The 14,366-nt window shown below is 34.4% G+C and overlaps 1 protein-coding gene across 1 annotated transcript in view; it reads right to left on the reverse strand.

The window, feature by feature from the left end:
- LOC108905918 (potassium voltage-gated channel subfamily H member 6) overlaps window positions 1-14,366 on the reverse strand; it is a 306,966-nt gene that overhangs the window by 223,384 nt on the left and 69,216 nt on the right. The window contains exon 2 of the mRNA XM_023456077.1: window positions 3,745-3,975. Within this exon, the coding sequence (XP_023311845.1) occupies window positions 3,745-3,975 (231 nt within the window). The remainder of the gene's footprint in view (window positions 1-3,744; window positions 3,976-14,366) is intronic.

Here is a 14,366-nt window from a genome sequence, read left to right on the forward strand (position 1 = left end):
GCTCAAGCCAACTAACGTATTTAAAATGATAAGGATTAACACCGTATTTGATGGCTTTCCAATTACCGCTTTATAATTGCCAATTTTTTTAAGTATTAAAATGGATATATGCCATCGCGGACTTTTCTGTAAACCTTTATAAGATACACAATTCCACCATACATTATTTTGTTATATCTGAAAGGGTTTAGGCAGCGTTTTCGTTGAAAGCTGAAGATCGGTGCAGTAGTTTTTGAGTTTATCGCGAACAGACAGACAGACAAGCGCGGCGGAGGACTTTGTTACAAGTTTTAAATTCGAAATAAGGCACATTTGCATACTCTTTTGAAGAAATAATTAAGTGTCCTTTGCATAGATTAGTAAAATCATATTACCAGTATAGTAAAATGTAAGAACAATTTTTCTAGATAATTGCACGGTCTACAATTTTTGTCTGACCTATTGTTATGATACAACTTATCATTTGGCTGAAATATGTAAAAAACATATTTGCGAACTTTGAATAAATTTTTTTTGCAGATGTGGGATCGATGGGGACTCTTCACATTTCATTTATAATGATGTTCTCAACATTCGTACCAATTTTCAGCTTTATGCGAATTATTGTAAGCCAACTCCTATTTTTTGAGCTACTTTGACTGGGTTATACTATTATAATAATGATATTAATAAATAAATAGAAACTGTCACACGATCAGGTGACTCGTACATGACTTTTTTGAATTTCTGTGGTGCAAGTCGTGCGTTGCGTGCCCGAGGCACTTTCCCACCCGATATTCTCTCGTGTGTAAAATTGCATTTGCATGTATTTATACGAATACTTTGTGACAAGGCAGAAAATTAGCTGTAAATATTGCCACGAAACGGGAGATAATCGACATTTTGTTAAACTATTTTCCCTGTAAAAGTAAAACAGTGGTTTGGTTTAATGGAACTGCTATTTTGATTAAACCAAATCGTGTGGGAGATATCGTATCATGTTTGGTCAAGGGAAAATGCTTAGGGGAAACTGTAGAACAAGTGGTATTATGAAGGGAATGAAAGAAAATTGCCCTAGACAGAACTGCTTGTCACTTTGTCGGTTTGGACTTTTTGATGTTTCGAGGAACATATTGCTCTCTTCCTAAAAGGAACTGAAGCTGGAGTGTAAGGAAATGAGTCATCTGCTCATAAAGTTGTTTCCCACAATATGAGCAGTTAGGAGTTTTGTTTGTGGGGTCAGATATCTTTAGAATACGTAGATTTCTGGCATCGAAGTAGATTAGACGTTTGACAGCTCAAAATCTTCCTTATGTCATACACATTTTAATACCTGGAGGCATATTTTGGAATTCAAGATGGCGATCGTGTACTTTCAAAAGAAGAGTGAAAAATTTCTTTGGATTCTCGAAATATTTACAAGATAAAGTCTATGTTGGTCTATAAACAGTCAAAACTCAGTCATGTTGACTATTTCCTTTGACTATCGTGGTGTTGTGAGCAAAGAATTCCTTCCGGATGAAGAAACAACCAAAAAAGAATATTATCTGGGCGTCATGAGGCTTTTGATAAAGAGAAACCGTCGCAAAAGATCAAATAATGCACCACCACACAAAGCGATAATTGTGAATGAATTTTTGAACAAAAACTCAACGAATGTCAACGAGCAGCCACCATATTTGCCGGATATTGTCCCTCCTGACTCAGCGTCTTTCCTAAACTCAAATTACCGCTTCGTGGAATACGTTTCGAGTCGATAGATTGTTGCTTATTATTTCAAGAATCTTTGTAACTTCTTCAAAGAGGTAAATTTGGTATAGTGGTAGGTAACTGAATAAAAGAAGTTTTTTGAGTGGGTTTCCTGTGTATTTGTACTGTACTTTATGGTCTCGATGTTCAGCTGGATTTAAAAGTGAGGCTATGTGTCGTATGCAAGTCACGCCAAACGTTTACGTGCACGTTAATTCCGATCCCGATTTATGGGCTTTCCTAGAACACGTGCAATCCTTTATAATAGAAAATACAGCGGAATGCTATTAATATGAATATAATCTGAGTGTAACCCATTTAAGTTTTCTAGTGTAAATCTAACGGCGGATATTTTGAATGAGTTTGTTTATCTTCCTACATAATTAAGGATTTACGATGTTTATTGTAAGTTCTCGTTAGGAGCTTACTGGCTTTGTTTATGCGCCTTAAAATAAAATGGTATCGTATATTTGACTACTGGGAACAAATAAATAGAGGCATCTACGAACTACTCGACGTTTTACGACGGATTTTTGTGTTGGTAATCGCTCACCTTGTGCCCTGTGTTGTTCAGGATGGTCGTGTGGAAAATTTGACTTGTACTTGTTGTACAGGGTGTTAGAAGAGAGCGTAAACAATTTGGAAAACAGAGCTCTTTGAAAATTCTAAAAAAGTCGACCTTACATCATTTATTAGTCTTTCCTTAGTACTTCTTTTCGTCGATATAATTCTAGTTCCAGCAATATTAATTTCTTTTTATGTCAAAGTTAAGCCCTAGTGTTCTCGATATAAATTTGATGTCACTCTTTAGTGCTTCGTTAGTGTCTTTAGTGCATCGATTTTTTTTGTTCGTGCTTCCTTGCCATTCTTGTTTTTTTTTCTGAAAACTTGAGATAGCCTTAAATTTAAAAAATTAACTACATTAAGTACTAACGAAGCACTAAGAATGGCGTTAAATCCCTTTAGATATGAGATATTTTAAGAGATGCCATTGAAATAAGGAAATAATCTAAACGGGAAAACTAAGAGAGCACAAGTAATAAGATCGAAGCACTAAAAAGCACTAATGAAGCACTAACGGCTGACATCAAATTTGTTTACATTTGGACACTTTGGGGGTTAACCTCATAAAAGGAAATTAAATGTTACTGGAACTAAAAATGTACCAACGAAAATGATTGAAGCACTAAAAACACTAACAAAGCATTAATTAAGACGTTAAAGTGGCAAAATACACTTGAGATCACCTTGAAATTTAAAAATTCAAATATTTCTTGAACTAAAGAGAAGAATAAGGGCACTAAGAAGCACTAACGAAGCACTAAGAATGTCGTTCAATTCTTTTAAATATAAAACGCTTTAGAAGATGAAATAAGGAAATAATCAAAACAAAAAACTAAGAAAGTACAAGCAAAAAGATCGAAGCACTAAAAATACTTATGAAGCACTAATAATGACTTTCAATTCCTTTAGATATGAGACATTTTGGAGGATGACATTTATATAATTAAATAATTTAAACAAGAAAGATAAGAAAGCACAAGCAAATAAGATCGAAGCACTAAAAGGCACTAATGAAGCACTGACTGCTGACATTTTTTTACATTTGGGGTTAATCATGACGTAAAATGATATTAAATGTTACTGGTACTAAAAATGCACTAACGTAAATGATTGAAGCACTAAGAAACACTATTGAAGCACTAATTAATGACAACAAACTCAATTAACATCCGAAATATTTTGGAGGTTGACTGAAATAAATCACTCGAAAGCTGAGCAAGTATTAACGCAAACAATCGAAGCACTATGAAGCACCAACGAAGCACCAACGAAGCACCAACGAATGACATAAATTTTGTTTCGATTTTGAACATTTTGGGAGCTGGACTTAAAATGAAAGAAATTCAAATTGAAACTAAACAAGCACTAATTTAAAATGAAGCACTAAAATTTCGATATTCTTGGGGCTCAATAAAGTGACCATACACTTGATAGGAAACTTCGGAGACTTACCGTCTTTGCGATAGTAGAGTATCTCGGCGTGTTTTTCGACGCCGTCCTGCAGCGCCTCCCTCAGGCTGGCCACGGCCTGCTGTGACGTGAGCGGTCCACATAGGAACTCGCAGGAGGCAGGTCGTTGCATCACATCCGCTCTGGAATAGCCGGTCAGCCGGCAGAAGCCGTCGGAGCAGTAGATGACGTGGCATTGTCCCTCGCGGCTGTTGGCTACCAGGAAAGAGCGATCTGGAACGAAAGAAAAAGGCTGAAGTGAAAGCTGTATCAGTGCTTCTAAAGCTAGTCTTACACCCGGGGACAAAATTCAAACGACATTTAATTTGTTCGGCACACAGACAAGACTAGTGGTTTGATTGAAAAATTCTAAAGCTAGTTTCACATCTAGGACGAAATTCATACAAGTGTTTGCTTATTCGGCAGACAAGAATAAACTGAAGACTGAAATGTTAAAAATCTCAAGTAAATATAATAAATACCACTTTAAGTGTATTATATTTATGTCAGTATCACTTTTTAATACAGTTGTATTGGAACAATTGGTGTTTTAAAGCTAGTATTACATCCTTCATAAATTCATAACAGCTTTAAGCGTGTAACATTAAGATGAAATTTGAGTAAAGTAAGTTTAAATATAATCTACTTTCTCTAAAGCTGGTTTTATATTTTGGGACAAAATTCATACACATACTATATCTCTGCGGTATAAGACAAAATTTTATTAAAACTTAGCCCTTTACATCAATTTTCTGCATTTCAAAACCTTTGTAATAAAATTTAATTGAAATGATTGATGTGTCTAAAGCTGGTCTCACATTACAGAACCGAATTCATATAAATCACTACGTTTATGATGGACAAGATGAAACTGTAGATTGTAATCCTGAAAATCAAAACTAAATCAATTATTTCAACATCCGTTTTCTAAAAATTGTTTGAAATATTTCCCTGCAAGCAATTTTTCTCAGTATTGTTAAGAGATCAATTGCAATTTGCAATAAATTATATCAGTTATAACGATTTGAGTGTATTTTTAGATACGATTTACTGTTTTTAGGGAAGGTGAAGCAGTTGGAAAATGTATTCTATGGTCATACAAAATTCGTAAATGACGTTATACCACCTAAAATTTCAATAAAATAATTGGCGCGTCTAAAGCTGGTCTTACATTTAGGGGCAAAATTCATACAATAAATGATGTATGTGATTGACATATACGATTAAATTGGAAATTTTCATAGAAAATTTGACATTCTGCCTATCATATATTCTTTTACTTAGATTGGCCGTTGATTATGGTATTGACATCAACTTTTTAATACAGTGTTGCATTGTTTTGAAATAATCTTATGCCACAAGATCCGACGTCACATCTAAGAAAGAAATTACCTTTTTTAGTCAAGATAGACTAATTCATTTGGCATTTTTCTAAAGCTGGTTTCACATCTATGAACGAAATTCATACTTTGTTAGGGGTACGAGAAATACGAAAAAATCGAAGACTGGAATTATGAAGATCTTAGTAAATCAATTACTTTAAGAACGGTTGAAATATTGAAATATCTTCATTATTTGATATTCGCTATCAAATATTAAAAATTAACCCACTCTATCGGAATTGTGAATTTCAAAACCATTTATTTATGTGGGTATTACTTTCTAATACAGTTTTATTGGTATAATTCGTATTTCTAAAGCTAGTTTCACATTTAGGGACAAAATTCATACAAAACTTCCCGCCCAGCCCAAAATTTGGACTGCAGAAACCCGAAGAAAGTAAATAATTTCAACATTCTTAGTGAAAATTTAGTTTCAATCTGGTGTCTCTACAGTGGACAATATTCATACACATGTGCGGCGATGGAAAGGGGACCATAAAAATATAAAATTGAACTTTTAAGGTTAACCAACTATATTTCAAAATTGTTGACTAGCTGTTAAATAGCATCTAAGGCTGATCTTACACCTAGGGGTAAAATTCATACAAATCTGTTTGATGGGATGCTCCACTAGAGGTCGTCAAAATCAATTAAAAAACACTTTTATTTCATGTAAATTTACAAGCTTTATGGAGGCAATTCTGGTTAAATAAAATTATATTATTTTTGGTGCACCCTGTATAAATATGTCTTTGTATAAGCTGTAGTATATAAATTACTAGTTCTAAGCATTATTCTAAATCAAATGTAAGCTTAAATAATTTCGTCTGCATGTTCTGATGACTGCGGAATAATAATCACAAAAAAATTGGTATACATTTCTGCATGCAAAAGAGCCATTACTGGTTCTGCTTGAAATTCTTCTACTTCTGTGAAATACGGCGCTGTCAGGTGGAAATTTGTTTTTCCATTAGGTATAATAACATTTTATTTAATTATTAGGGTGATTTGCAGAAAGTTACACGCACCATCTTAGTTGCTATAATGTAAAAAATAAGTAAAAAAATACCAAAAAAGGGATACAATTTTTTAGTGAAAAAAAATCAACAAATATAAAAAATCTTTAAACATATCAATGTCTATGTGTACACATTTACTTTAATTGAATTGCAGTAAATCTTCTTCTTGTTTCCTTCACTATTTCTGATCTTCCCTGCAGAATCGCTCGAATCCATCTTTTGTTCAAAATTAAACGCAAGTCGCAGTAAATAATACAAACTTTAGCGACTTTAACTGTCACCATAACAACGAAGAAAAACGTAACATCTAGTAAAGATTGAACATGTTAGGAACTTACAGCTCGTTTCGCATCTTCAATCTCTTTAATTATATAAATTTTCTAACAATATGATTTATTCTTGAACAACTATTAATGTTTTGGGAAACTGTCACAAGTAAATAATTCGTTTGTAAAACGTTTTTCCCTTTTTACAGTTATTATTTATTTATTTATTTATTTAAAATCCCGTAAATCGTAAATAAAAATAGTAAACAGTAAAAATTTTGGAACACACTGTATAATGATTTAGCACAAGTAAAATATTCAAAATGTTACGTTTGACTTTTATTTGCATAGTTTTTAACCGTTTACAGTATAAATGTCGCATTCTTCACTCTGAACTTAATAAATTCGATGTGTAAATGAAGCTTAGCACACCCTATATAACGTAAACGAACAAAACCACTACAGACCAATGAAATACGTAAAACAGATGCATTGTGTGGATATTTTCACGTTTAATAAAAACATATATAACGTGCCACGTTACGATTTTCATGTGGAAATATGTTTTCATATCGATTAAAATGCACAGATAAGAAAAACATTTTTATCTCACCTGAAAAGTCGCTTTTGCGTCATGTGAGGCTCTTTGTTTATAGATTTTCCAGTGAAATGCGTGTCGTCAGTTTAATAATTGGCGCTTTAATCAACAAAATTGTAATTTGCAAGAACTGATAACGATAATAACGGCCTAGGTGTGGTTTTAAATGGAAAATGCTCTTTGTTGGCTTGATAGCATAATTCGAGGGACAAATTTGTAAGGCTGGTCTCACATTGACGACAAAATTCATAACGGAATTATAAATTAGAGTATAATTTGACAAAGAAAATGATTTTTCCAAATAACGTTGTTTCCGTTATCAAATAAATTATTTCTGAACGATGTAATTAGATTAGATTTAAAAAAATAGAGCTATAGCATGGCAGCTGACAAAATTATGAGCAAATTAGTACAGAGGAGCTTTCTAGTGGCTAAACAATTAAAATTAGTTTTAGTTTTAGTTTTTTACTACTATAAAGCTCAATGTGTTCAGGATCCGTACATTTACGGTCGAAATTCATACAGATGGCCCTGGAACAAGTCCTTGTGGAACATCAGCTACAAAACTAATAATATTCCCCGCCTTGAAGATAATTTAATGACTCTTAAATGTCAAAATCGTCCAATTTTTTTATTCACTCGGTTCTAGTGTGCAAAACAACATATACCACAAATTTTATTTCACATTTCTCTGAAAAATGTACAAGGAAATACACTTGACCACTAAACATCGAAGCAAGCTGTAAATTAGAAATACGATTTTCAGCTAAACACCTATATATTCCGCTTTGGAAATTGCTTTTCTTTGAAGAGACCACAATTAAAATATTTCCCGGGATATAAGCTGCGTCTATTTCGCCTAAATATTTCTCAATTTGCCATTGAAAAGTACTTACTGTCAAAATCTCTAAACGTTTGCTAATGCAGATGATTTGTCAGTTTGGCTGCCAAATTTCGGTCCCAAAATATGTCCCGGCGAGTTTTCAGTAAACATAACTAGCTAGATTTTTGTCTAGTGACGAATGGATTTGTGCTAGTCGCAGAAACATGTATATGCAACGGTGACCGGCGTATATAGGATGTTTTGGAGACGGTGCCACGTTAAAAAAGCAAGAAACGTTAATGAGAATCTCTGGTTTATAGCAGATGCGTTGGTGACAGATCAAGTTGTATTTTTCAAGTAGTATTTACAAGGAATGGTGTGCACAAAACTCACAACACACTCGTCTTGGGGATGGAAAATTCACACTCAGGAAAAAGAAAACATTTTCCGTTTCAGTTTTTAACTCTATCTTTTCAGGTTCTTAGTTCTGGGTGGTTATGAGTTCTTGTCTAAATCCAATCGACTAATTTTCCAGTGACGTACGGGGTATCTCAAACTCGACAGTATGGGCCTACTATGAGGATACAAAAAATTTAAATAAAATTTGAAACATTTTCAATCCCAAGGTTCTGTTCTGGGACCACTACTATTCCTACTGTATATAAATGATTTCCCAATTTCTGTGAGAAACGACGTGTTCGCGATTCTTTTCGCTGATGACACTAACTTATCCATAGCCAATAATGTTTTGGATGATCTGACGGTGGACATTCCAATAATCAAGAATGACGCATTACATTGGTACACTTCAAATAACTTATGCCTAAACGCATCTAAGACCGAAAAATTGATGTTCAGCCTGCGTGAAATAGACGATGTAAACAATCCTGATGCAGTAAAATTTCTGGGAATATATTTGGATCCGAAATTGCAATGGGACAGGCACGCCCACTACCTCTGCAATAAGATCTCCAAGGGTATTTATTTAATCCGCAACTTGATTAGCAAAGTATCTCAAAAAACGTTAATTACTGCTTATCATAGCCTTATTCACTCCCAAATATCCTATGCAATCCTGATTTGGGGTCATTCACCTTCAGCTGATACCGTTTTTGCTACTCAAAGAAAAGCCATTCGCATAATCTCGGGTTTAAAATTCAGAGATGACTGCAGAGCACAGTTTAAGAAACTTGGTATTTTAACATTACCATGTACTTACATACTCCAGTGCCTTTTGTACGTAAAAGAAAATGAAGAGTCGTTTACTGTCCGTAGCCAAATCCACCTTCATAATACTAGAAACAAAAATGACATAAACTTAAACTTTCATCGCTTAAGTAAAACACGTAATGGCACATTATATCTGGGCATCCAGTTTTTTAATGCTTTACCAGCTCCAGTACGTCGAGAAAGGTATCCAGAGCGCCTAATTCCTGATCAAGGAACCTTTACAAGATTGGAGGCGACCTTGCGACGAAATGAAGATGCATTTTCTGTTCGGAAAAATCAAATAATTGACCGAAGGGTAAGACACAATGTTAATACAGCTAGACTGTTACAGTATTTCGAACAAAATCCACGAAATTCTATACGGCAGGCCAGCCGGGAATTGAATTTGGATAAATCAGCTGTTCAACGAATTTTAAAGGCCATAATTTGGAGTATTTGCCTGAGCGTCACATTGAAAACAGCATTTTATAGCTCAAATTGTAGTAAATCTAGAAACTGTTGATCAGTACAGGTCGCGCCCCACGTTGGGCGCCATGCCGTCTTACTTTAATAACTCAAGAATTACTCCTAATATGGGAGTATCCTGTATCGACCACAGTGCTGAGCAAACAGGCAACGATCTAATTTGTGAAAGTTTTTAACAACCTTTCGAACGAATAAAACGAAAAAGACTATTTTCTACAACAAAAAAGCCGTTTTCATAAAGCTGTTATTAATAAAAAAATATTGCACAATAAATGAATAGGTACATGGTATATACAATAAATACGTATACAGGGTGATATAATAATGAGTGGAAAATATTTTGTCTCAATTGAATCACCCTGTATACTTTGCCAGCGCTCTAGATTTTCGCCCGTTCACAATCAATTTTTAGTATGTCGAGACAGGTTAGTTTCACCTATTTACACAACAATACGTTAATAATGCTGTTAATCCTCTGTTATTTTAGTGGTGTGTTAAAAATGTTTAGATGTTTGTGTCAAGTAGAAAACACAGCATATTAGAAATAAAGGATTTGCCAAGAGCGTTCGAATTTCTGATTTCGCTTCGCAATAAAACAGGCGGTAGTTCAAAAAAAAAATCTCGGATACCTAAATATGTTATGTTTAAAACTGTAAAAAAGGTTAGTAATATATCATAAGCTAAAATAGTACATTATACAAGAGTGTGAAATAAGCCGTTATAAGTGAGTGCTGGAAATTGTTTCGGACTACTCTGGGAACAAAGCTAATAGCGTTTTACTCACATGTAGCATATACGATATTTTGTCCAACAGGAGCAGTTTTTTTTTAATGAAGAGATATTTTAAAAAGTCATGCAGTCTTGGTTCTCAACGTCCATCGTGATGGATAGTTGTTAATAACATGGACTTTATAAACTGGATTCGCCATTCTGCCAATACAAACGGAAATCGCAGAGAAGAGTGCGAGAGAGATAGAGCTAGTACGAGTTAACGCGTCGTTCGCAGAACTTCGACTGTAGCGCTCTACACTTACTTCAACCAATTATCGAGCTTTATAGCCCTTGATTCCTTTGCCCGAAAGTGAGGTTAAGTTAAAAATGTTAAAAAAATGTTATGCTGTTTTGTTTTTGGCAGAAGGGACATATGACATTGCACCTACTTGATTCTTCAATCGCCTCAGCGAGAAAAACGCAATAACCGATAAAAGTATAATCTTTGTCTGCCCTGTAGGTGGTAGGTTGGTTACCGGATGGCATCGCATAAATTAAGCTTGAAATCAAGTAATCCAGGCCCGCGTTGCCAGACTACCAGACTTATAGATGTTTTTACACTCGGTAATTTATCGTACGATAAATTGTGTAGTTTAACCTCAATTTATTTGTGTATACGTAAAACAAAAATTTCGCCTCGATTTATTCACTACTTGGCGCTCACACTGTAAAATTTTCTTTAATTTCTGTACCATAGTTCGCTTGAAAATTGCAATTGTTTCGGTTTATTTGTCGAGATTTAGGAAATTGTTCTCTAATTAAAAAAAATCTCGTACGGAGCAGATCCTAACGTCACACAATGTATAAAATTGTTCATATGGAGAGTTTCTCACTGGAAAAAAATGTTTTTTTAATGAGTTTGAAAATATTCATAATATCTGCTTTGTGAGCCAGATCGGGTTTTAAGGTATTGCTATTTTGGCAGAATTCATAGAAAAGTAATAGTGGTATATTTATATCTAATTCTCAAATTGAATGCTTCGAGAATATGAATTTGAAATAAATATTTACAGAAAAGCTTCGACAATATCCTTAAATTGTTTTCAGTTTGAGAAACACTGGTGAATCTTTCTTTAGGTATCGTCTTTAGCACGGTTTGCGATTTTGCCTTAATTTCATCTATTGTTGAAAAACGTTGTCCTTTGAGTATCCTTTTGAGTTCGAGAAGTATAAAAAAGTCACAGGAGGTCACGTCCGGAGAATAGGGTGGCTGCTGTTCTACAACTTTTGTCTAGAACGTTTTTTTTTCTAAAATATTTATTTTTTTTTTTAATGAAAAAGTCTGGTTTTTCATTTAAATTCATCGGCAAAAACACTGAAGTAAGTCGTAGTCGTTGACATGTACGTCACTAACAGTGCCACCAATACACAAAAAAATAATCAACTCGATAGACAAGATGCAACAAGCGCAATTTGAAAATCCTCCTTACTTTTCGATCAGTCCTCGTATGTACACTAAACTTTGTATTACCTGCATGTTCTTCTGCTAAAAGTGGCACTAAACCAAAAGTAGTCATGGTACGCATTAGACACTTTATTTTATAAATGTATAAAAAAATTCTGTTTTTAAAAACGTTTGTCACCAGAATGGAGTCATACTTTGCAGCATTAAACTGCAATTTTGGTGCATCGTTGTAATACTAGTCCAAGGTGTTCTAGTTCAAGGTGAGCTCATCATTGCTTAAATTTACGGCGTCACTGGGGAATTATATAGAGAGAGTTTTGAAGAAAGATGCCATCAATTCAAGTGATAATATAAAATCGAAACTGAGGTGATTTTTTTATGCAAACAGTGTCTAACCCCACAAACAAGACTCCTAACTAGCATTGAATCACATCAGCAATATCTAGTAGTAAATAACACAGTCCTTCAGAAAAAAATCAATGCGTGATAGACTGGATCATCACACCCATACGTTTTTAGGGTCGCTGAATCTGAATCCGCTGTCCGATTATCGAAGTTAGCTCTTATTCAAGGTTATTTGAAGGTTAACTCTTGTTTTTATGGCAATACAATTTTTGTCATTTTTGGCAGTGTTTTTATGGCAATACAAGTCTACAAAAGTTGGTGACATTGGATTTGACCTTGAAAGCATTAAATCGAGGTCAGCTCTTGTTCTTTTGAGGATAATGCCTATGAATACCGTAGGATATTCTGAGATAGCAGGATTTGAATTATCTTCAATGTGAAATCAATGCTAAGGTCCAAATTTTCGAATAAGAAGTCTATCGTTGTTATTTTTATATCCTCAAAATGATGAAAGCCAGATCTCATGGATATGAAAATCATCATCTCATCGTCTTCGAGCCGATTCTAGTGATTTTCATCAAATTAGCATTCAAGGTCAATCCAAGGTCACCAATCGTATATCTCGCTATCCCGAGGAGATACCTACCAACCTGAGAAGCTCGAGAGGGGGGATTTGTTTTTCAAATGACCTTGAAAATAAAGAAATAGTCTCCGAATCCAGGATCAGAAATTCTGTTGACATAAAAAAATGTGGGGTTAGATATCTGTTATCGAGGAATATTATTTGACTTCCTTCGACAAGATTTTTTAGAAAAAAATTGAATTTGTTTGAATTCGCTTGATGCCTTTACAACAGACGTAAAGTACATTCATAGATTTAAGAGAGTGATTATCTGCGTCGATCTGAGTTCAGTTATCATCTATCATCAATTTATAGGTAAAATAGATGCAATATTTGCCAACACAGTCATGAACCAAGAACGTAGCTTTGATTATTCAAATCTTTGGCGTTCATAGAGTGATGGATCAAGTAGGGAATAGTAGGTACGTAAAGGTCCTGTTAGATATTGTGTGCATATGAAAATCGAAGAAGACACTTTAAATATAAGAAAGGTTATGGAAAATGTATATACAACTTCCGTTGAGTGTGAAAATGTTGTAGCGTTGCAAAATACACGTTAATGAATTTCAAAAACATTTTTTTTTATTCCGTCTAACTTCTTCAACCACTCCTCTGAGGTTAGAGATTTTTAGGTGTAGTACCAACCGTGTATTGTTGTATTCGAAAGCTCTATAGTGGTCTTTAAAATAATCTTAGTTTTTTAAATTACAAACACTGCCTATTTTATGACCTGGTGTCAATTTCACATAATTAATAATTCTCTTAAATCTATGAACGCACTTTACTTGCTTTCCAATGCGAGAAAATTTTACTGATTGACTTTTCGCGACGACCTTGGACTAAATTCACAACTCACTTAATACAACCACGCATTACATTGTCCGTGCCTGCATCGTGGTCATTTTCGATGTCCCACATTGTACACGTCCAAACACAAAACCACACCGATTTCACGAAAAACTCTCACGAATCTCCGCGGATCGATAAACAGACTAAACTTCGCCGAACAAGTCCATATTAGCGCATATCCCATACTGGCTGCCACTTTTTTCGAGCGTCACCGTGAATTTTCCACAATAAAGCCCGCTCGGATCGATAACAGCAAATCAAATCAAAATACGTGGCAGGCAAATCAAGGAATATCATTCACGCTCTTGGCGTATTGTCGGGCGAATTGTGTTTTCGTTAAAGACGCAATGCGTCTAAATAGTTGGTGCAGGAGCGTCCGCAGGTGGTTTCACAAGGGGTGCAATTTATTAGTATGAGTGTCATGTGTGAATGCTTTACAATACAGGGTGTAACTAAATAAGTGTAAAACATTTAAGGGGGCGATTCCTCATCGAAAAAAAGATAGGATCTTTCATATAAAGAAACTTCATTGGAGCATCCCTTGTTAAGATACAGCCCCTTAAAGGGGGTACATAAAATTTGTTTAACAATTTTTTTCACAAGCACTAAACAAGTTACAATATTGAAATTAACCTGACATTTTCTACTACCAAAAAGACACTTAGCCAGTAATTTATTTGGTTTACCCCATGGTTGTAAGGGGTGGAAAACGCAACCCCTAAAATTTATTTCCAACGTAATTTTTTGTCTTATTATTTTTTTACCATTTAAAAAATTATTTCCGATAGCCTGTTTCATTCTAAAAAAAAATGTCTCTTGAATTTTTTGCCCAAATTAAACCAGTTCGCAG

The sequence above is a fragment of the Anoplophora glabripennis genome, unplaced genomic scaffold (genome assembly GCF_000390285.2).
Source record: "Anoplophora glabripennis isolate ALB-LARVAE unplaced genomic scaffold, Agla_2.0 scaffold255, whole genome shotgun sequence".
NCBI lineage: Eukaryota > Metazoa > Arthropoda > Insecta > Coleoptera > Cerambycidae > Anoplophora > Anoplophora glabripennis.